General features: G+C 35.2%; 1 protein-coding gene across 5 annotated transcripts in view; it reads right to left on the bottom strand.

The window, feature by feature from the left end:
• The window catches only part of LOC136027035 (uncharacterized), a 43596-nt gene extending 18474 nt beyond the window's left edge, over positions 1-25122 (bottom strand). Inside the window, exons 1-3 of one of the 5 annotated variants that reach the window (XM_065703955.1) lie at positions 25007-25122; positions 17786-18011; positions 15405-15615 (exon numbers count right to left, since the gene is read on the bottom strand). In XM_065703955.1, coding sequence (XP_065560027.1) covers positions 15405-15615; positions 17786-17976 — 402 coding nt within the window. In that variant the 5' untranslated portion in view covers positions 17977-18011; positions 25007-25122. The other 4 variants (XR_010617474.1, XM_065703952.1, XM_065703954.1 and 1 more) reach the window with 4 other exon arrangements.
• Between the last annotated feature and the right edge of the window lie 451 nt (positions 25123-25573).

Raw genomic sequence — 25573 nt, 5'->3', positions numbered from 1 at the left:
CCCGGACACAGGGACACATCATTAGAATAATGAGGTATAGATCTGAATACGGATTGTTTTTCCCATGAACAATTATATGTTGCATGTTCAAGAGTCAGTAAAGATCATTGTAGCCTTAACAGACGATTATTACTTACAAGTTCCCTGCATGTCTTACCACTGGAACCAAATTGGTCTTACCATCAAATACAAGGGAAACAAATAATAGGTACACCAACTAGCCAAAGTTGCAAACCCCTTATTGCCGAAGATGATTATGATCTAACAGCCGACTGATGCTTACAAGTCCTCTACTTGTCTCACAATTGGTATCGGCCTATTTTTGATTTCAGTGTGTACCCTACTATTGAAATTGTCAACCCCTTGAAACTTTCAAACTAGTGCACCTCATGAAGGAATTTTTGTGCCAAAAAATGGATGACATATACTTTGATCAGCTCATCAAGAGCTATCGATTGCCGTCGAAAAAAAATTCTATCTGTCTTAGTTCAAAAGTTAATTTTTTTTTGCCGTAGGCCAACTTTTTAACGTCACCACTTAGAAATTAGCAAAGGATAAGCTCAAATTTTTTAAGCAATGACAGAACTTTTAAAATTTAAGAGATGCATCTGAAACATTTCTCTACCTCAATCCCAAGTCCGAAAAAACAAATTATAAACCAAGCCGAAATCACGGCAGCACTTTCGGATCCGCGGGAAAATGCCGCTTTTTTGCTTCTGTAAATTTTTCTATTTATCACTCAAAGAAGATATATTGGCTGTGGCGCCGGGTAACTGCCGCATATATTTAACACTAACAGATTTTAGTCCATCTTCAATTTGAAACTGGTGCCTGCCTGCTTGCCTGCTAGAACGGAGCTTTCCACTCGAAAGCAGAAACATGGTTTGATGAAACGAAAGCTTGGCTGCACAACTTCAGATACTCCTCTCGGAGGTTTGCTATATAACTCCACTTCACTTTGCACACCATAGGCTCTGGCTCGTGGACAAGCAAAAACCATCCTTTTTGGCCCCATGCAAGAGTTGTGCGGAGCTTTCCAAAATGTAATGTCTTATTCATTTTCTGATTCATTTTCTTATTATGTTGCTCTCGATAAGCTCCAATTTTTTAAGCAATGACAGAACTTTTAAAATTTAAGAGATGCATCTGAAACATTTCTCTACCTCAATCCCATGTCCGAAAAAACAAATGATAAACCCAGCCGAAATCATGGCAGCACTTTCGGATCCCCGGGAAAATGCCGCTTTTTTGCTTCTGTAAATTTTTATATTTATCACTCAAAGAAGATATATTGGCTGTGGCGCCGGGTAACTGCCGCATATATTTAATACTAGTCCATCTTCAATTTGAAAGTAGTGCCTGCCTGCTTGCCTGCTAGAACAGGGCTTTCCACTCGAAAGCAGAAACATGGCTTGATGAAACGAAAGCTTGGCTGCACAACTTCAGATACTCCTCTCTGACGTTTGTTATATAACTCCACTTCACTTCGCACACAATAGGCTCTGGGTCGTGGACAAGCAAAAACCATTCTTTTTGGCCCCAGGCAAGAGTTGTGCGGAGCTTTCCAAAATGTAATGTCTTATTTATCAATCCGGCCTGAGGTCCACACTTTCCGTAAAAACCGCACTGGTTAGACCCTTACCAGTTTTCAGGAATAAGCCTAGATCGGCGGCATAGGAAGAAAAAAAAAAAAAAAAAAAAAAAAAAAAAAAAAAAAAAAAAAAAAAAGGGATAAAACCAAAGTTTTGCTCTCGCAACAAAATCAAGTCTTCAACCACAACTGTCAATGAATGTGGCCCCCTCATCTATCTATGGACAGGCCCCCGTGTGAGGCACACGAGAAAAATTACAGCATTTTAATATTACCAACAATTCAGCCTTTTATTACCAACAATTCAATTTTCCGGCCTGAGGAAAATTGAGATGCAGAATCTCTTCAGAGAGTCAACAGAATTTCCTTTCCTGATTCTAAGTAGCTTAAAGAATGAAAAAAGAAAAGAAAACAGAAGCAGCTAAACGAGATCATTGGAAAACTCGGAAAGGAGTAACATTTGTATTATCGTGTTGCGAGAGCAACGCTTTGGTTTCGTCGTGTTTCTGTTGTGTTTTCTGTCTTTTTTTGTTCCTAGTACACCGATTTCTGCTTATTCCTAGAAAGTGGCGAGGGTCTAACCTCTAAGGTTTTTACGGAAAGTGTTGACCTTAGGCCGGATTGATGAATATGACTTCGCATTTTGGAAAGCTTCGTACAACTCTTGCCTTAGGTCAAAAAGGATGGTTTTTGCTTGTCCTTGAGCCAGAGCCTATAGTGCTGAGCAGTTCATATTATTGACCAACAAATAGAGTGAACCTTTCTGAATATAATAATTGCTTTTCTTGTGAATTCAGTTTTGAGCCTTTTTTAGACCTTTAATATTGATAATCTCTTTCTAAGACTCTTTGGTATAAAAAGGGTTGACAAATCACGGGTGCGTGTTCATTTGTTGTTGTTTTATTTTTTTTTATTTTTTTTCCAGGGGTCATCGTATCGACCAATTGGTCCTAGAATGTCGCAAGAGGGCTCATTCTAACGGAAATGAAAAGTTCTAGTGCCCTTTTTAAGTGACCAAAAAAATTGGAGGGCATCTAGGCCCTCTCCCACGCTCATTTTTTCCCAAAGTCAACGGATCAAAATTTTGAGATAGCCATTTTGTTCAGCATAGTCGAAAACCATAATAACTATGTCTTTGGGGATGAATTGCTCCCCCACAATCCCTGGAGGAGGGGCTGCAAGTTACAAACTTTGACCAGTCTTTACATATAGTAATGGTTATTGGGAAGTGTAGAGACGTTTTCAAGGGGATTTTTGCGCCGCATAAAAATAAATTTTTTCTTCCTTACCGTACTTGGATAAGAAAAGCAATGCACATGGAAATAAAATAACTTAAATTCTTTTTGACCTAAAAAAATTAATACCATAATATTTCCAGATGATCCTCGAACGAATCCCAAGCCAAACAGGTAATCTTAGACTTACATCCTGCTTGATAGTAACACCGATTAACAACATGCCCTTATAGAGAACATAAAGCGGTCCAAATTAAAATAATAAAATAATTCAAAAACAAAATTCAATATTGGTAATCAGTGTTGCAAGGAACGATTTGATTGTGCCGGGCAATACTGAGCATTAATGCTATCCTTTTTTTGTTCGAACCATTGTTTGATCAATCCAGTTTAACTACTGGAGAAGTGAGTCAGAAGACAAATTGGTACTAACACTTCAAAATTAAAAAAAAATAAAAAATTTTAAGAAAATGAATCTGACGGAAATCAGAAAGTGGGAAAATGCAAGCAATTGTCAAAGGCCAAAAGAAAACCAAGAAAGTCAATCTTTAGATTTTAAGATTATGTCATATAATGTGCTAGCTCAAAAATATCTTAAAACAATGCTTTATTTGTACTATAAGTGTATCGAAGAAAATTTGAAATGGCCAGTTAAAAACAAAGGCTTTTAAACCAATTTAAAGTGTCAAACGCAGATACTCTGAGCTAATAGGAAGTGGAAGCCGACTATTATTATAATACTTATCTATCTTACTTTCAACCTCAGAGATATTCTGGTGTCTTTAAACAAAAAACCCAAGAAAAGGTTGATAGATGTGCTACTTTTTTTAAGAAATGTAAATTTAGCCTAAAAGAAGATCATTCCTTAGAAATGCAAAAAAATGGAATAAATATCCTTAATAGAGATAACATTGCACTTATTTCTATTCTCACCCCATTTAAGAACCCTGATAAAAAAAAAAATATGTATTGTAAACACGCATTTGTTATACAATCGTAAAAGAGAGGATATACGTTTAGCCCAGCTCCAAATACTTCTTGCAGATATTAATCGCGTTGCTTACAAAAATACTACCTACTTTCCAGTTATTCTTTGTAGTGATTTAAATTTGACCACTTCAAGCAATACCAAGCCAAGGGAGGCTTAAATATGAACATTTAGATATAAAAAAAACTAACTAATTATGGTTCAAAGAAAATAGGGAAGACCTTTCTTCCAAAGGAGTTATATATTTCTGATTCTTGTCAACACTTAGAAGCACTAGAACAAAGGAATTGCATTGAAAAAGCAATCTTTTCATCCGGTACATTAACACATAAATTTGCCTTCAAAGTGTTTATAATTCAGATAAATTTCCAAAAGCTCGCTTGAATTCGACTATATTCTCCACAGTGAAAATGACTAAAAATTAGCTAAACAAGAAAAACGAGAACTAATACTATTAGAAAGGCTTCGTCTCCCAACAAATAAGGACTGCCTAAAAATAGGCCCATTGCCTAATAGTCAAAATGGATCAGACCACTATCACCTTGAAGCAAAATTTCGTTGGAATTACGATAAAAAAAATTATTAAATAAGGACTTATTATATGTTGGTATACATATTTGTGTTTAAATGTTGAATATCAGAAACACTTGTTAATAACTTGTAAAAAACAAGAGCTAAGAGCTCATATGGCGCTTGTGACGAGGTCGGAAAAGCCGAGAGCTCATATGGTACGAGGTCGGAAGAGCCAAGAGCCAAGAGCTCATTTGGCACTTGTGAGAAGGTCAGAACGAAGGGAAGGATGTAAATAGATTGCCAAATTTGTCAATATGCTGCTTCCCCCTTTCTGCGACCGTGAATTAACCTGAGAGAGAACCTCCAACAGGTTGAACCCAACCCACCGTGAATTAGCATGAGAGGGTTGACTCTAGTTCAGCGGTCGACTGATAGCCATGAGAGGAAAATTTTCAAGTAATTTAACCCGTAGTCAACCTGCGTGTGTTCCCCAGCGAGAACCTCCAACAGGTACGACTCTAGTTTGGCATTTGTGAAGGGACACACATGCACGGAAAGGTGTAGCATAAATGGCAGACAGTAACAACGGCAATCAAAGGGATAAAATTAACCCTTGACTGGGCTGCCCACTTAATTCAACAATCTGTCTTGGCTTTTTTCTACAATTGGCCATGACTTCCACTTTTCCCACAACTATTCCCTCTTTTTTAAATTCAAAAATCAACGGATCTCGGTTTTTCCCACCATGTTTCATCCCGATCCCTCCACTCTAAGTGTTTTCCAAGTTTTAGGTTTCCCCCTCCCAACTCCCCGCCCCCATCACCAGATCCGGTCGGGATTTAAAATAAGAGCTCTAAGACACGATATCCTTCTAAACATCAAATTTCATTGAGATCCGATCACCCGTTCGTAAGTTGAAAATACCTCATTTTTCTAATTTTTAAGACTTACTCCCCCCCCCCAACTACCCCAAAGAGAGCAAATAAGTTCCGATTGTGTCAATCATGTATCTGGGACTTGCGCTTATTTTTCCCATCAAGTTTCATCCCGATCCCTCTACTCTAAGTGTTTTCCAAGATTTTAGGTTTCCCCCCTCCAACTCCCCCAATGTCATCAGACCCAGTCGGGATTTAAAATAAGAGCTCTGAGACACAATATCATTCCAAACATCAAATTTCATTAAGATCCAATCACCCGCTCATAAGTTAAAAATACTTCATTTTTTCTATTTTTCCGAATTAACCGGCCCCTACTCCCCCCCCCAAGATGGTCAAATCAGGAAAACGACTTCTTCTAATTTAATCTGGTCCAGTCCCTGATAAGCTTGCCAAATTTCATCGCCCTAGCTTACCTGGAAGTGCCTAAAGTAGCAAAACCGGGACTTTAGGTTTTTCCCCTCCAACTCCCCCCAATGTCATCAGATCCGGTCGGGATTTAAAATAAGAGCTCTAAGACACAATATCATTCCAAACATCAAATTTCATTAAGATCCAAATACCCGCTGATAAGTTAAAAATACTTCATTTTTTCTATTTTTTGTGAATTAACCGGGCCCCCACTCCCCCCCAGATGGTCAAATCGGGAAAACGACTATTTCTAATTTAATCTGGTCCGGTCCCTGATACGCTTGCCCAATTTCATCGTCCTAGCTTACCTGGAAGTGCCTAAAGTAGCAAAACCGGGACCGACAGACAGACAGACCGACAGACCGACAGAATTGGCGACTGCTATATGTCACTTGGTTAATACCAAGTGCCATAAAAAGAGAAAAAAAGAATGTACTAATAAGAAATAAACACGCCATCTTTTTACCTATCCTTGTTTCAAATTTTAATGAATTACTATTATATACTAAAGTATTTTTTTTTACTGGCTAAGCAAGCCTACCGCCGCATGATAAACTTAATGTGCTGCATAAAAAATACTTAATTCGCTGTATATACAGATAAAACAATAATAATAATAATGCATCGCATTGAATCTAAAATAACTTAAATTCTTTTAACCTAAAAGAATTAATATAATAATATTTCTAGATAATCCTCAAGCTAATCCCACGATAACAGGTAAATATAGATTATATCCTGCTTTGAATAAAAAAAAACTAACAAAATGCATGTAAGGAAAACGGTCAATAACCCAAATCTTAAAAACGATGAACCAGAATACAACCTCCTAGACCGCTTAAAACCGGGTTCTGCTGAAGAATACCTTAGTTTACCCAATTTGTGGAGATTCAATTATGAATTTAATGAAATAATTATGGATAGCTTGATCAGAAAAGCAGTAATAAATCTGGATTACAAATTTTTGAGAATCCCCGTCATTATTAAAAGTAATTTAATAAGAGAGATAATGAATATATTAATATTATATTGTCGATTTTCACAAGAAGTAATCAGGGAGGGTTTTGAGTATATAAGAAAACTTTCATCAATCACTTTTGAAGCACTACTTAATAAGGTCACCAAGAGGGCTTACCCCCTGATAGCAGACCTCATTAGCGAAAGTCTAGGTATTACGTGTGACGTAGATGGTTTTACAATTATCTGGCCTCTACATCTTATATTAATACTAGCAGAAAAAGACTTCAAATTGTCAATAAAATCAAACTTAATTCTCTCACTTTACGACAAATATATTAGTAATAATTAAGAAAATGACATTTTAGAAGGATGTCCCATTTTACATAAGGAAGATTACGATGCACTAAAAAAAATAACAGTAAACTTATACGAAAATAAACAAAACTTTTGGTCAGAGGTTTTTCCGGAAACAGACATCATCGTATCTGAAACCATTGTAGAGTGTGTCAATCCTTCATCTATATATTATTATAAGTTATTAAAATATAATATAATTCGCACTAAAACTGATCAATCGAATTTAAAAGGACTATGTAGAGAAAAAATACGGACGATCATGCAAAGAATGAACATAAACTATACATTAGAAAGTTTCAAAATACTAAAATGTCTGGTAGATTATCTAATGTATATTAACATCGAAAACAGCGACCAAATATTAGAAATGAACTTTAAAAATTGTGATTCTTTAAAATCAGAATTTAAAAAAATTAACGAGAAAGGACCTATCATCAATATTACAAAACTAATAAGAAATCTGTAGAAAAACTTATACTTTAAGTTCTAACTAAAAAAAAAAGTAACATGATTCTTTGGAGAACAGGAAATTAAATTTACTTTATACCAGTTTGTTTTATATACTAATGCTATTAACATCTAATCTTGGTGGTAGTATTGAAAAAAAAGTGGTGTAGCTCCAACACAGTTGAACCCCCCCCCCCATAAAAAAATCTTATTTATACAAATCACTGAAATAACTTTTCTAGAAAAAATGAAGTTGATAACAATACTGATGACCCTGTGTACCCATTCCAACACACAAGACATCATAAAACATGGAGTAATTTTCAAACCTGAAAATTCCCTTCTAACCAGTAACAACGCGTGGAAAATATTTTTGAAACTAGATCCTAAACCATTCGAAACTTTATTCCAACAAGTAATAAGACTAGAGAAAAATACCTATGACCTAAAGGAATCAATTTTTCAATTCCTAAAATCGGACAAGGGACTACATGCAAGCAAAAGTATCCATAAGGAGAAGAAAGATTCGCCAACCCCTACTTACCCAAAACTCAAGACAAAGAAATTAATAGATGATTTCGATGTAAAAATGGCCAAAATTGATAAAGCCATAGGACTTGGGAAAGCCATAGAAAAAAGGAGAAAAAGATCGACTAACGAAAACCAAAACCCAGATACAAACGACACAGAAAACCCAGGCATAAACAGCCCAATTAAAACCAAATTAAGAGAAAGAAAATTTTATGATGGGCAATATGCACTTTTAAATGAGTTACCCACAGTATGGAATTTCTTTAAAGAGTTGTGGAACAGATCAAAGTCATCTAATACGATCGACAAGCAATCAATAAAAAAAGAAATAAATTTGTCTGAAATAAAACCAACTGAGGTCCAACCCGAACCCATTGCAGGAATTCCACAAATTACACAAGAAATCGTTCCAACAGAAGTCCAAACAGATGTAATTGAGTCCAACCTTGTAACACGAAACAAAAAAATACCAGAGACAATAAAGGGTATAGATGACATAGAAGTAACGTCTAATACCACCAACAGTAAAGCTAAACCAAAATATAAATTTAAATGCCAGTGCTTCTGCAGGATAATAAATGTTACAACAGAAACTACAAGGAACAACGAAACCTCCCGCCTTCCAAATATTACAAACGATAATAATATAGAGACGACTACTAACAAAGTCGCAGAAACCTCAAAATGAACATCGAAAAAATATGAAACTACTACCTTCTGGGAATCCAATACTCAAAACGAAGAAACTACATCCGAAACTGAATATACTACAGGAACGGAAATTGGAAAAACATTCCCCACAACTATAACCACGACTATTGACCCGCAACCAATGGAATTAGATCCCTCAATAAAAGAAATTACAACGGAAAATATCCCTAACATATTAATACCAGATAACAACGACAAAATCTTGATAACAGTGGGACAACCAGGTCCAATAGTTGGATATGGACTTCTACAAAAAAAGGAAGAACACAAGTTAGATGGCAAATTCCTTTTGTTGACGTCGACTATGGTAGAACACAATGTATGGATGGATACAAAAAATGCCAAGATGAAAATCACTGGAGAGAATGTAGGACTATAGACGGTAAAAAAAAACTTGTGCACGACTGGCAATGGCTGATGAGCCCACAGCAAATGAGTTGGAACTCCTCCCAGAATTAACTATAGAAAATGCTTAAAAAATGCCCACTCATCAAACCTTCCTGATATTATACAGACAAAGGTTGGAAGCACTATTCGAACTTTTTAAGGCAGAAATACACAAACTTAAACCAAGTACGACACGAATATTTGAAGTATTTTTCCGTAAAACAAAATATAAAAGATCAACTAGCCTAATCCCAATAATTGGGGAACTTGCTTCTCGTTTATTCGGTTTGTCTACTGAAGAAGATTTAAATATATTAAGAGATAATGTTAAAAGATTAAATACTGCAATAAATACGACACTACATGTACAATAAATACAAGTGCGTATAGCCAACTATCAAAAGGATAAAATTGAAACCATATCCAAAAAAATCTCAAGAACAGTCAACACAATGAATTATTTAAAAAATGAGGTCGGCAGAGTAATTTCTGATTCTAGCTTAGCAACAGTTTCACTTGACATTATTATAATGACATTATTGAATTTAGCCACAGATGTCAGTAAACTTGAGTTCGCGTTATTTGAATTAACAGGAGAATCCCTTTCCTATGACTTAGTAGGCCTCTCAGACCTAAAAACCATCCTAAACGAAATAAAAACACACTTAACATTTGGCCTCCATTTACCAGTAGAACCAGAAATTGCTAATCTATTCTTATATTATACTAAACTAAAAGTACATATAACCGAAATTAATGAACAACGTTTTGCAGTAGTTACAATCCCACTAATTAATCAACAGTCCATAAATGATCTATACAAAATATCTACTTTTCCCATTAATATTAAAGAAACAAACTCCTTCATGAGTATTAAGCCTGAAGCAGAATATATGCTGATTGACCAAGATAGAAGAAAATACGGACTAGCTAATGCCCAGGATTTAAAAGAATGCGTGTCATTTAAAAATTTAGTCTGCCAACTAACGCTACCTATATATAATGTAAAAATAGGATCATGCATGCTAGATCTCTTCCTAAAGGAATCACAACAACAAGATATTCCTAACTCATGGGTTGCTTTAGTAGGAAGCACAAAAAGAGAAATCTTCATTAATTTACGAAATGACTTATGGCTATTTACAGTACCTAAAAAGACAGTAGGAACTCTATCCTGCTACAACAATACAGAAAAGATTGACCCCAGTTATCAAACTGAAATACTGTTACAGGACGTCGGAACGATAACAATAAAACAAGGTTGCAGACTCGTGACAAAGGAAATAACTGTACAAACACCTTTGAGCACAACTAGCACAAATGTTATGAGCCCAAAAATAATAAACTTCCAAGGAATAAACTTGTCTTTTACAATACCGAACATGAACAACGAAGAATCAAAAATATCAATATGGCCCAAGGTGGAAAAGATTAAGGGTACTATGCAGTTAGCAAAAATAAAATAGGCATTAGATCTACAAATACCGTTGTTCACGACCGAAGATCAAAGATTAAAGTACGTGGAAAGCCAATACGGATTATTCTCACCAAATTCGTGGTACAATATCATAATCACCATATTTATGGTATTTCTTATATCTCTAACAATAAGAGCGCTACTCACAGTAAACTATGGAAAGCTCTTGAGATGAAAAAGGACAATAAACTATATAATTGATGCACAGGAAATGCATTTATTAAACCCTACGGCTCCTGATGATATTTAAGCCATTATGATGAGAGGATATAACAGTACAGGAAAATCGAGGTCTTTTCCTGTATATTCATATATCCCGTCCCTACCTTAAGAAATATTGTTGATGTAAGTTAGCTAAAAGGCTATGATGCAATGTATTGTATTTCTTTTTAGCGGAATTACATCATAAATAAATAAATATTTGGCAGACAAATTTTATGTAAAGTCCAGACCTCTGACAAGTACAAATCACTTGTCCATTTCTTAATATATACAAGAGAATAGAGGTTGTCTCTTGTAATTTTCGATCTTTTTTTCCTAAGACGAAATATTCCTAATACATAACAGTGGAAAGGCTATGACGCTATAAATTGACGTTTCTTTTCTACAAAGTCATGCATTGGGAATATAAAGAATTATAAATATATAAGAAAGAAAATAAAACCTCTAAATTAATCATGCGCTTAACCGTTGCTTTTGAACAGTGCTTCTTATTAACATAACAATACATTAATAAGTTGCCACATTTATCATATGCTTAATCATCCTTGAAACAAGTGCAATTAAATGTCACAATAATTAATGTTAATCGATGATCATGTGACTCAAAAATATTTTATAACAATGCTTTTATAATTATGTGTTTAATAACCATATGATTCTGCCTAGAAAATTATAGAAATTGGCATGCTCTGGCATTGGCCGACGATACGGCATGGTCAAAATTAAGAAACACCTAATCATGTTTTATCAACCGCCAAAAATTGCCCAAATCACAAATCTGACTGAACCGAACAGCTATCACCCAAAGTAAGACTGCTTCAACAAGCTACAGCTACTGTCCTGCAATCATCTTCACCCCTCTAACTGAATCATAGAGACCTGAGCAGACACAATATCCAGCCGAGAAGGTACTCCCACCACACGCTCCCGAAGACATCACGACGTACAGCCTGCACCAACTTGAAACCCAACTTTAGCAACATCACAAACACAGATGAAGATTTGGAAGAAAACAACTTATCCTAATTTTATAACTTGTGCAACAACTGCCAAGTAAGGTCTTGAGAATTACCTTAACTCTTGACTCATAAAACAATCAACAAACGCTTTAAGAACAATACAAATGCAGAAGAGAGCGGGAACGGAACAGAAGAGCCGTAGTACCAGCTGTACTATTGTACTTAAATTGCTAAGGGATAGGTGTCCCGGGTCCCGCACTTCCCATTTTGTCAGAAAAAGTAAAATTAAAATAAACTTCAACAATTGCTAAAGTCTCAAGCAGTAAATATGATTTGAGGTGAAAGACTGAAAAATGACATTATCCTTAGACATCAGTTCATTTAGTGAAATGGGCACAAATAGAAAAATTGTGATTATGCGTAAAACTAACCTTCTAACAATAGGTGATGAACAATACAAGAAAATGTCAATATTAAAGTGAAATTTAAAATTAAAATAAATTTAAGTCTAACAATAAGTGATGAACAATACAAGAAAATGCTAATATTATAGTAAAATTTGAATTATGTAAATGTGTCAGTGTAATCTTTATCATATAATTTTAATGTATTTGTATGCCTTAATGTTAGAATACCTGGGATCAATTGAAAACTAAATACAATAGATAAAAATTCAAATAAAAACAAACAATTGGAATCAGGTATTCACGTGTAAACCTGGTTCATGTCAAGTGATGTATTAATGTAATTCAAATGTAAGGCGTAGGATCAATACAAAGTGTAGGAATATATACATTTTCGTTAAATAATCATTTTGAGGTGAAAGAATTAAAATAAAAATATTTATTTGATAATAAAGAATTTTAAGAAAGGAAAAATTTAAGGAAAGGGGATGATCTGATTGACGGGGGCGTCAATCTACAATGGGAAAGGGGATTTGTAACATATGGACCAGCAACCCCCCTCCCCCCTACAAAACTCACAACCAAATTCCTCATTTGTTCACTTTAGAAAGTTTCAAAATAAGAATATTTTAAACGTCTAAAGATTTTAAAGTTTAAATTCATCATCCCAAAGGATTCGTGCTTTTGGCACAGGTTTTACAGCAAGCAAAAACTGATACTTTTTAAACTATCAAAATTAGATTCAAAAATGTAACTTTTGAATAAAGCCAATTAGAAACCAGATTTCTATAACTGGTTTGGTCAACGAACTAGAGGTGAAAATCCTTGTTGTAAAAATAAATCTTTTGCAAGGAGGTTAGACCATATGTTGGATATTAAAAAGAACAGTTGTATTGCAACATTTCTGAGGTCAATCTACCCAGTTTAGAAATCCGGGTTGATTCTGGATATATAAGGTAGACCTGGAAGGCAGGAGAGTATTCAGTAAAGTTTTGTCTTTGATGCACAACATACAGCTAACGTATATTGAAGTCATTTTGTCTGAAGTTGTATATGAAGTAAGAAATAAAGTTATTGTCAATAATTGTATTTGTCTATGAGTCAAGGTATCAGGTACAGTTCCTATTGTCTGTTGGATCGTTCCCAAGGGAATCTGCACAACTCGGGAGACCTGACCATCATGATAATGATTCTGTCTCCATGGTTATAAGGATTTGTCTATAGAGCCCTCTAAATCTATACCCCTTAACTACCCTGCTCCCATGTTCAAATTTGCACATCCCCTCAACCAGACATAATAAGAACCCCCCCCCCGTAACACAAGGCTGGCCGATTTTTGGCGGATCCAAGTTGTACAGGGTAAAGGCACCAATGATTCAACACTGCAATTTTGGAACCACTGTCAAAATTTTCCTTCAAAACAGGACAACTCTGCTTAGTTATGACTTGGAACACCATCCATTGAGGCCTTTGTTATATTTTGACAATTCACAAAATGTGTACTATATCCAATGAACCAAGATAAGAAAAGAATATTCGATTCAATCAGTTTCCTATTTTCAATACAAAATGAGTTCCCAACAATTTTTTAGCAATGTAATGGTCAAATAGTCATTACTTAGTTATTTTTTGGCAAAAAAAAGCTGTGATCAGCACCAATGCATCAATGTATACCTGATCTTTTCTAAAATGTAGCAATATTGGTTATTTCTTGATAAAATTAAGTTAAAATGGCAGCTAATATTATATTGATGAAACTATGATCTATGTGTTGAAAATTCTAGTCTGATGTAGTGGAATACAAAACGGACTAAAATGTTCTTTCAGCTGAATTCAAATGTAGATATTGGCTTCTATTATGAGATTCATTTTTTTAGAATATCTTGCGGCAGCCTTGTCAAAATTTTTGACAGACAGCAACAGGCCCTGTCGAAGGGGGAAGGAAATAGGACTTCTGTATACGGAGTATGTAATCAGGAAGGGTTTATTAATTGTTGGGCTGAAAATGCAGGGGGATAAGAATGAGTGTCGACAGGAACCTGACCAAGGGGAGGATGGGGTCGTGAGTGCTTTCGACGCTGGCCTAAAAAGGGCGGGGCCTCCCTCCGAAATCCATCTCCGTTTTTTGTCAAATTCTTAGAACTAGCATCGTGCACATGCGAAGGTATAGCTTGTGGCTTAGAGAATAACCTACTAAACGACTTTGGTATAAAAACATGATACTTGTCACAACCGAAACAACGACCCGACATAAAAACAGAACAAATTGAAACATGGTCAAACAAGCACGAACTTTTATTGCAAGAACCCGTCAGAAAATATTTGCAAATATGGAGCCGATTACATCTTTTTCCGTGGTTACATTTTGCACGTAAAAAATCCTTGCAAACTGATTTCGTTTTTTCTTTATTTTCAATTACACGCTGATCACCATTTTTTTTCCAGCTAATTCTTCCGTTTCCTTCACTTTCATATGCCACAAGTTTCTCATAAACAATTTCAATATCTGCATCGGATTTCGTAGTAGCCTTATTAGTCTTTAAAACAAAGGTGTCATTATCCTCTTTCAAATTCAGCATACAACCGGAAACCGTTAAGTTATTCCTGTATTCGGATACAGTGGGATTACGTTCATGAATAATTGATTTCATTTCAACATTATTAACTTGACCGTTCCGGTCAATGTCATTGCTAATCACCTGGTTTGTCACTGGTTCAAACGCCCTTGACGTCTCAAATGAATTTACGAAGGGAAATATAGCATTTTCTGAATTTTTTAATTTCACTTGATTGACTTCATTATTCTTTGTTATATCACTGTTTTGAGTTACAGATAGGGGTTCCGAAATTACGGTCGAAATGTAGCTTAATAACTCTTCTAGTCTGTCTTTTAATGGTTTAAGAGTATCAAGATTTGTCTGGCAAGCAAAATCTTTAACACAGGGATTTGGATACGTTAAATTTTCTCTGGTAACATATGAGTAAGGATCGGTCTGAACTGATACCTCACGTGAGCAGGTTCGTAATTTTCCAATGGTGGTGTTCAGAGTACAGGATGGGTCGACGGAAGAAAAGGTCTGGCACTCCGTCTGACAAGAAACTTCAAGAGGGGGGCGTCACTTCATGTTGTAAATAGGGAGAGGCTAGAGTCGACTTCTGCGAAGGGGGGAGCACCGGCGATTTGAGCTCTTTTAAGATATTAAGCATCTTAGCTCTTGAATTTGGAGAACGAGGGGTGCGAGGTGAAGGTAAAACAGGTGAATTTAAAGAATTTACCTTATTGATTGGCATTTTCTTAGAGGAGCAGTCAGGACAACACCAGCTCTCACTCCAATTAGCTGTATCAATTCTGGCACATTTTTCCGCTCCTGCGTGAAACGAGCAATTGCACCCTCCACACTTCACAGAGTTTGAAAAGACTCTAAGCCTACATTCGGGACAAACTAGTCTTTGTCTGACCATTGTTTTTAAGAGGTTAATGGTCCGGCTGAAAAAAATTGGTTCAACAGTTAACAACACTAGATCCTCACACGTTGGATGCTAGATGAAGACTGAAACTTGTTGGATAAGTAATCTTGGAATGCTCGAACTCGCTATTAAAAAAAAGCAGGAGGATTGAAGTCTAATTTTAGATTAGTTTCTTCTGTCCAATCTTAGCTGTCTTTTTATCCTAAAACCTTTCCCTTTTGATAAATTCAACTCCCACAATATTCTCAAATCTATTACCTAAGTAAAAGTATAAATTTAAATACATAGCAACTGTGCATTGTTTGTTGACCCATAGAACAAAAAATTGGAAATCACCTTATTTAAACCACTGTTTATAAATTAAAGTGAAACCAATGAAATGCAAGTTAAAAAGTAGCCGTTAAGCTACTTGAAAGCTTGCAGACAGAGCTGAAGAAACTTTCTCAAGAAGCAAAGAAATGTTATGGCAATATAAAAGACGCAATTTGATCTAGTTTGACAGAAAGTTCAGCTAGGCTAGTATCTATGGGTCTACTTGTTGACTCTACTAGGAATGTAAATAAGTGAAGCTTGTTGTAATCCTGCCAAAAAATCAAGTTAAAATTCTATTTTAGTACTTTTCACTATCTAGGAAAGGGGTTAGGTTAGTAAAATAAGAGTTTTAATAATGAATACTGGGTCAAAACATACTCTTGGAAGATATTGCCAAGCTACTATATTAACACTCTTCTGATTTCTATGGCTTAGAGATTTGCCTTCTTGACTGGTCTACACCTTTTGAAATTTCGACAGAACAACATTTTACCTTAATATTCAGTTATTAGTTTCTTTTTCTCTGGTTTTAGTTCTGAAAATCCAATTCCTATTATTTGGGTAGAATTTTGTTGTGAGGCTGAAGACAATTTTCTTGTACTTCATTAAAACAGAAGATTTGTTTTGCAAAGTTTCATTTTCATGTCACTAAGATTTTGAAGATCATCAAAGGTCACTGCCCTCTATAGGGAGAGGGAGTAGAGGTAGGTACTTCAAAATACCTTCCTGGGACATATTTTAGTCTGTAGACTCATCCCTGAAAGTTTCATTTTTCCTAACCTAACCCCTTTCCAAGATAGTGAAAAGTAGCTAGACTATGATTTTACCAATAATTGTACTAGATGAATAAATCTTTCAAAAATGCTCTAGGAATTTCTTTGGAACAAGATTAAAGATTGCTTAACTAGGCTACATACACCATTCCATCTATGAAGAGAACTGAAACTCCTTAGAAGTAAAACCATAGAAATAATTCATACCACAAAAAAGCTAGGAAAAGCATTATGAGTCTGGTAGCTTTCCTAAATCCCAATTAAGTATTAAAATCTCAAAGAACTTTTTGACTATGACATTCCGGTCGACCTGTAACTAAAAAAAATCCTTAACTAAAGTAAACACCATTCCTAAAAAAAAACTAAATACAATACCTGATCAGCAATCCTTTCATTAGCTAATAGTTTTTTTGTTTTTTTTCAAAACACATTTCTTTTTTTCAGTTATTATAAACCCTGCTGTCCGAAGGGGAAAAATTGTTTGAGCGATATTTATATGATATCATGACAGCTGATGTGTGAAGGTCAAAGACCCAAGTAAAAGGAGGCAATACGACAAAGGCATAGCCAAAAATCTGAAAATCAACCCTTTTTGGCTATTTCTGTGATAGTAGTAGTAGTAGTAGAACAATTTTATTAGAAATAAACATTTGTTAATCAATAGCACAACATAAGCGAAGCTTGCGAGGCTGTGAAAATTCAAAAAAATAAAGAGACAATATTGAGAATGAAACTATATACCAAAATCAACAAAAAAACAAAACAAAAAAAACATAAACAATACACTCCCTTGCGTGACCCCAAGACAACAACAAAAAAACAAAAAAAGAAAAACATAGATAACTCGAAAACGACCAAAAAATACCAACACAAGAAATATGTGCGACCATGGCCTAAAATACTGATTACCCAAGTTATTTTCTTGACTTCTAGGCATAGGAGTGGAATGTCACAAAATTTGAATATGAAAGTAATTCGTATTTAGACACTGTACAAAAATTCGAATAGCTGATTACTAATCAAGGATGTTATATAAATTAAATGATTAATAAATTAATTTATACTCAATTAGCTAACAGCTAAAACAAGATTCAGATTGCTTACCGCTTATAAGCCTCAAAGGCTTGAACTGCAACAGTTGGCAAGTTAACCTTCACACCAGGAGTGGTCAGCCAATAGCCTGTAGTAAGAACTTTTACTGGTAAATCTACTCCGGATAAGAATAGGCTTGCATTGACTGTATGGCAACGGATATCATCTTGAAGTGTGCCTGATATGGACATATCCTTAAACATCCCTTCAAGTTTTGATGTGAACTGGCTACATCAGTCTACAAAAAAAAAAAATTATTCTACTGGAGGAATTTTTCATCACAAGATGAGATTTTCTTTTACAATTTGATAACATTGATAATAGATTTATAATATTAATTTCTATCAATAATATATAATTTTATATAATAATTTTAATAGTAAGTTTATTCTATGGGAAGAAATTACCATCATAAGATAAGATTTCTAAAAAGAATAGACAATGCTAATAATAATTTTATGATATTAATTTTAAGTAACAATACATAATTTTACGCAATAGTATTAACAATTTTTAATAATAACATTAATCTACAGGATGAATTTGCAATCATAAGATAATTTTTTTTTACAATTTTAATAATGTTAGTAATAATTTTATAATATTCATCTTGACTAGTGATACATAATTTTGAATAATAATATTAATGATTTCAATAATAAACTTATTCTAAGGGATGAATTTGTGAAGAATTTGCTAACATAAAATACTTTTAATTAAGAAACTACTATGAGAAGCAAGGAATGCAGAATTCATGTCTTGCATCAAACTATTGATCATAAAATTCTGCTCTTCAAATCAAATTTCTAATCTAAATAGCTTTTATATTCTTTTCTGCTCATCTTCTATTTTCAAGGTGGCTTCACTCTAGCTTTCAAATCTCATTTCCATAATTATGAATTGAAGCAACTCATTCTAATTTAGACAAAAAAAATCATTTTTAATCCTGGTATCATATACTAATTAATCTGACTTTAATCCTCTTGGCACTGCAATTCAGGAATGGAAAGTTAGCCTGTTTGGCATTGAATGATAAAACACATCATTTATTTTAAGTATTTAATCACAGGCTAAATCACTTAAAAATAAATTCTACTCCCAATTCAAGTTTAAATATTTTAGTCGTTATTATTTTTTTTAGCTCTTCTTTTAGCTAGAAAACCTTACACTACTACTATTACTAATAACTCACTGCAGGACCAAGCCACTTAAGGCCAACATAGCTGCACACGCTCATTCTCAAATCCAATCTTTTTAAAAATTCTCTCATTAAAGCCTTACAGGAAGTTCCAAATGCATCTAAATCCTTTCTTGCGATCTACTCTCAACCCATTCAAGGTTCAAATCAATGGCCAAAACAGAAGATCTTTAACAATGTTCATCCTTTATCTGGAAAGTGCTCTAGCCATCTCAACCTTTCTCTCATCATAGCCCTAAAAATCGTAATAGAACCACATCTTTAGTAAAAATTACTGTTTGAAATACAATCCGTCAGACAGGTACCCAAAAGAGTCCATAGACAACTCTTCTAGAACATATCTAACAAATCCTCCTCCATCAACCAAATCACCAACGAAACAGCCAGACAGTCAACAGCCAGTGAGTAAGGGCAACAGCCAGACAGTCAACAGCCAGTGAGTAAGGGTAACAGCCATACAGTCTACCATATCCCAAAGGATATAGGATCTTAAAGTTAGAACAAAGTAGCAAAATCCTAAACAGGGTCAATTTTAGACAGATCTGGAAAGACAAGTGTTGAAAAAAAATATAATTGTATCTAAAAGTGTGGATGAGCAAAGGGATCTTAGAATCATTATTGACCACCAGGGTAAAATCTATTCAAATTGCAAGAAGCCTGTCTTAATACTCTTAAAAAAAAAAAAAAAATCCAGTAAGTCTGCATGTATTTTTGTGAGGTTGTACAAGACCCTTGTTGGACTAGTGCTTCATTTTAGAATGTACATATCATCACCAGGATACAGGAGTGATGTACAGCTTCTGAAAGGGATGCAAAGGAGAGCTACAAAGATGAAAGACAAGCCTTAGTATTTGAAGGAGTTGAAATTATCTACACTGGTTTGCAGATAACAAAGAGCTGATATACTCATGGCATATAAGCTTACTTCACATGAAACTCAACTGATTCATTTGTCAAATTCCCAAAGTATTGGGACTGACAGGAGAGGGGATTCAAAGAAGCTGTTCAAGCTATCTGTCAAAACTCAAAACTGACAACAGCTTTTCTCCTGCTATGTAGTTAACTACTGGAATAGTCTCTTAAATAAAACTGTCAGCATCCAATAATAAAGCTTTCCAGAAGTTATTGGAAATTTAATGGGATACTGTTCCCTGGAATTACCAGTGGGATGCATTTGATGTTGAATCATTCACATCATCAAGTATGGAGTAATTCAAAGATCAAGATGTATCTTAATTTATTCTGTAGCGCTAATTAAAGTGATTAAGGTGAATAAACTAAGCTCTAGGGAAACTTTTGTCCAAACTTAAACGTTGTAAACCATAGGTTTTCCAAGCTTATAGTCTGCCAATAGTTTGTATATAACTTGAGTTAATAGATTGTAGTCTAACTTCAGCCAGTGTCAACAATCTAAACCTATACAAATAATTGGTATTTTTTGCTGCTCATATGATTGACTTACTAATAAAGTGAACATACCACTTGATGCCTTTTTTTGTTATTTACAAATATAATAAGAAGCAATTTTTGACCCAACCTAACCTTATTTTAAATAATTGTGGCACTAAAAAATGTAGTATTATTTTGTCAAAAAGGACCAAGAATACAGTGCTGAGAAAATGTAGTATTATTTTGTTGAAAACAATCAACAACTCATTCTTTCATTGAAAATTCATCATTTTTAAGAGCTCAAACAGCATTTAAATTAGACTTTGTGGTAGAAGCAATTATTATATTCATAAAGAACATAGAAAAAGGCATCAAGTGGTATGTTCGCTTTATTGGTAAGTCAATTAGATGAACTGCAAAAATGTTACCAAATAATTTTCAAGATCAGGAATGAAGGGTATTTTACATGTTTAGAAAAGATATGGGGGATAAAAGTCTAGAAACGACAGCTTGGTAAATTTATGACAGTTCATATAACTGACTTAAGAAAGAGGGGGGGGGGAACCACACAGGAGCAAAACTGTACATTGGACCTATTGGCCAAAGTCTTTGAACTAATTCATTCAGAAAATCGCTACTAGATGCTATTTATGTAGTGGACATTTGGCAAAAGTTTTGAATGTCTGATGCCAAAGACAATTGAGATAAGAGGTAAAGAAGTTTTTATATACTCTCTGGAAATTTTGACAGCTGTAGTCCTTGTCAAATGTTTTCCAAGTTATTGTAGCTATAGGGTTGTAAGTTAGGAGGATCATAAGCAGTACTTTTCTGGTAATTTTCATTAATAAAAGTCTGGCTGTTTCTACAATAAGGTAAATTTTCAAAATTGTGTCAATAAGGGTGACTCCAGACAAATTTTTTTGGGGGGGAACTCTGGACACATTTTGAGGTGTCCGGTTTCACCCCATGCTGATAGAAGTATTCCCAAGCCTGGAATTGAAAGTAGCTAGTGGTAAAAAATTTACTAAGTATTTCAATTTCATCATTAACAACATATAGGCTTCTCTCCATTCTTAACGTTTTATATTTTTTCTTTTACAGATAGTTTACACCTATATTCAAAAGGGGGGTGGTCCCCCAGATCAAGAATTACTGAAGTGTGCTGTGAGATAAGTTGTAATGAGAATTCATCTTTCCTAACAACCACAGAAGAATTTTTTTTGAAGAAGTTTACCCATGTGAATGCCATGAAATGCTACAAAAGTAAAACACAAGATCTTGAGCAGGGTACCTCAAATACAAACAATGATAATGATTGTGTTCAGGAGAGTTCTAAGTTTGTTTTTACTTCCAAACAAGAGAAATAACTTGCTATATACCTCAAAAAGTGCTCAATTTGCTCCAAATGTTGAACTACAGATTAGCTCGAAATGCAACAAGAAGGTTAGCCTACCAATGGGCCAAAACTCTGAAGCTCAAATTCTCACCAAGTTGGGAGCTGAATGAAAGAGCAGAAGTCAACCGGATTAAATGATTTATGAAGCAAAAATGCCAGTTCATCCATTAGAAAACCTGAAAATACAAGTAGGGCTTGTGCTGCTGGTTTCAATGCCATTGTAATTGGTGCCTTCATTTGTAATCTTCGGGGATTGTATAGCAAGTTCTACTTTCCTCCTGGTAGGATTTAGAACTGCAACAAAACAGGAGTGCCCACAGTTGTTTGGGCTCCAAAGGTGATTGAAGGGGACTAAACAGGTGGCACAGGTCATGTTTGCAGAAAAGGGAAAATACCACAATGCTGTGCTTTGTGTCTGCAACTGGTCATACTGTTCCACCAGTGTTTGTTTTTCCAAGAGTTAAGGCTCCCAAGAGAATGTGTCAAGATGGACCACCAAGATGCATTGGCTTAGCCCATTGCAGTGGATGAATGACCTTGGGGAATTTCCTTTGTTCAATGCAGCACTTTCAGAAAAAAGTTAAACCCAGCAAAGAGGATAAACCCCTCTGACCCAGCAGAGCAGAATCACCCAGATTCTACTATGGATGATCCTCACCCTGGTTCAGTTCATGCTTCTGCTCCTGTCTTGGGTTATCAACCAAAGGCAACACCAAACCTGCCTAGAACTCCCAAAAACATAAGACTATATCTTAAAGCAAGAATGCAATCGGGATTTTGACAGATACTTGAGAAACAATTCCTTGAAGCAAAGGCTCAGGCAAAACTTGACAAGAAAACTAAAAATTGGGCCCCTAAGTGTAAAACAGTTAAGTCCCTAAGATCAAAGTCCTTGAACTTGGAGTCATTGAAGAGGTCTAAGGTTTTATCCATTGAAGAGGAGGCTGAAGATATCATTTAAGACAAAGATATGCAACTCAAAGATGATTCAGATGATGAGTCTTTACACATTGGAAGGGTAAATGAACTTGAGACTGATGAAGTGAGGTTTATCAAGGAGGCACACTCGTGCCTCTATAAAGAGGCGACTCACGACAATGTTAAGCGATCTTCGGTTCCAGTGGTCGCAGAAGGATGGGGAGGGATGCATTTCGTAGCCCGAGCTCCAACTAAGAAACCTGCAAAATTTCATCCCCTCCAACTTTTTCTTCATGGGGAAAATCTGGCCGAAAGTTTCGACCTGTCAACCCAAGCCCCCCTTTAACGTTGTCCGATCGGGCTGAAATTCACAAGTTAAGGTCCCCTAGGGCCCAGAAGCTTATCCGCGAAATTTCAGCTTGATCCGATAACTCCTTCCCTGTTTTCCAGAAACCACCCATTAGCTATTTAATTAACGGATTTCTCTCCATAAGAGCCCATGTTAATTTGAAATTTTTAAAAGCTATTGAGAAGTTATATTTACACACATGCAAGTTATTAGCTCAGTTGGTAGAGCGTGAGACTTTTAATCCTCGGGTCAAGGGTTCAAGTCCCTTACGGGCGGTTTTTTTTCACAACATCAAAAAAATTTTTATAACACCTGGACAGCTTATCATTTGAGAGATAACAGAATATTAGCTTCTTATGAGCAAAAGAAACATTTCGGTCATTCTATCTAATTTTTTTTCTATTTTATACAATGATTTAAAAGCGGGGGGGGGGGTCCTCTCCTAATTCCTGTACGAGGAGTACAGGAATTATTAAATTACATCCACCATGGATTGTAAAAAACGTACAGAATTAATAGGAAAAAAAATTAAACCTGTACAAAAGAGTCTTTAAAAGCGGGGGGTTTGCCTCTCCTAATAGTCTTCTTATAGTCCTAATACGGGCGGTTTTTTTTCACAACATCAAAAAAATTTTGATAACACCTGGACAGCTTATCATTTGAGAGATAATAGAATATTAGCTTCTTATGAGCAAAAGAAACATTTCGGTCATTCTATCTATTTTTTTTCTATTTTATACAATGATTTAAAAGCGGGGGGGGGCGGCAGCCACCCAAGTTCCTCTCCTAATTCCTGTACGAGGAGTACAGGAATTATTAAATTACATCCACCATGGATTGTAGAAAAACGTACAGAAATAATATGAAAAAAACTTCGTTTTCTTAAAGAGTTAAAGAGGCTGCGTCCCAAAGTCGAACCTTAAAACGTACAGGAATTAGAAGAGGCAGTTGGGGGGCTGCCGCCCCCCAAACCCCCAGCTTTTAAAGACTCTTTTGTACAGGTTTTTTGTTTTTTTGCTAACCCCCAGCTCTTGGCTTCGGAAAGGCCCTCTTTTAATTAACAAAAAATTGAAATGAATGAATAATGGAATAACTTCGAAAAATGTTAAACACAATAGGACAGGAGAACCATTGCGCCGAAACTAGTAATTAGTAACAATGAAGTCCCCCCACAAAAAAAACCTGTACAAAAGAGTCTTTAAAAGCTGGGGGTTTGGGGGCGGCAGCCCCCCAACTGCCTCTTCTAATTCCTGTACGTTTTAAGGTTCGACTTTGGGACGCAGCCTCTTTAACTCTTTAAGAAAACGAAGTTTTTTTCATATTATGGTGGGAAAGAGACCAAACTCTGCTGTTTACTAAGTTGGTTAGATTAACAGTGAGTGACAGATTAGCCAAAATAAACTATCTCCACAAATCTAGTGGAAAGTTCATCTTCCAAGAATATCCTGATTGTGCAGAAAATGATTTTGATGATATAATTATGAAGCTGCCTACTCTTTTTGCTTTAGGAGGTACAAAGCAAGCAGTCAAAGGGCTTTTATTTGGGTGTGACTTGTCTTGCTATACCATAAAATAATGAAAATACCTTTAGAGTTCTTTTGATAATCCAGTTAACTCTGCTACTTTTATATTATCTGAATAAACTGTTTGAATCATAAGCTAATAGATGTCCAGAAATGCCCTGCATGTGTCTGGAGTTGTCCCATGGTAGGGGCACCTTTGGACACTTGAAGGGGTCATATGTTTTTGGGTCTCACTGAGAAATGACTTGATGGAAGTCATTGAACTGATTCCAAATGGCAATTTAAGGTAATAATAATGCCTGGATATGCCAGAAAACATGGAAATCTTGAAATTAAATAATACGTTTTTCATTGATTTAACCTACTTGCTAATAGATAGCCTACTACTCAGGTAGATAACTTCGAAGACCACACTGCCTTTCCATGACGAAAGTAAAACAGTTCAAAATAGGGATGATACCTTTTTATTGACAGTGAAATATAAAATTATTTAACTGGATATTTCGAACACATAGGGTGCGTTTGTTTACTTGTCCGACTACTAATCTGATTAATCCAAGCATTTTTTGAGACACATATGACGTCAGAGGTTAGTCGGATTATCCCCACAAACGCTCAGGATTACTTGTCCATGGGCTGGCACTTTATAACCCCCAAATAAAAAGATTATTTGAGGATTGTGACGTCAATGCTATATTTTTTTAAATGGATAAACATGTGAAATCGTTAAGTCTAGAGAAAAGACAAGGAAACTGTAAATAATAGAAATAATCTTAGCTTTTCAGTGACCTGTAAGTAATATTATGCATATTCCTTAGTATCTAAAGGGTTTTTGGTGTTCTAGGCCTGTCTTGCATAGGCTAAGCTTCATAAGGAGTCAGAAGAAAAGTTTTTTTGTTATTAAAAAGGTTGATCCTTAGGGAGGCAGCTATCACATTGGTGAGTTAGTCAAATGTTATTATATCAAACAGGCCTAGTTTCTAAACCAGCCTATAATTATTAGTTGGAAAAAATTTAGAATGATTAG

This window comes from Artemia franciscana, chromosome 5, assembly GCF_032884065.1.
Source record: "Artemia franciscana chromosome 5, ASM3288406v1, whole genome shotgun sequence".
Classification (NCBI taxonomy): domain Eukaryota; kingdom Metazoa; phylum Arthropoda; class Branchiopoda; order Anostraca; family Artemiidae; genus Artemia; species Artemia franciscana.
This window is presented reverse-complemented; position numbering and strand designations above follow the sequence as displayed.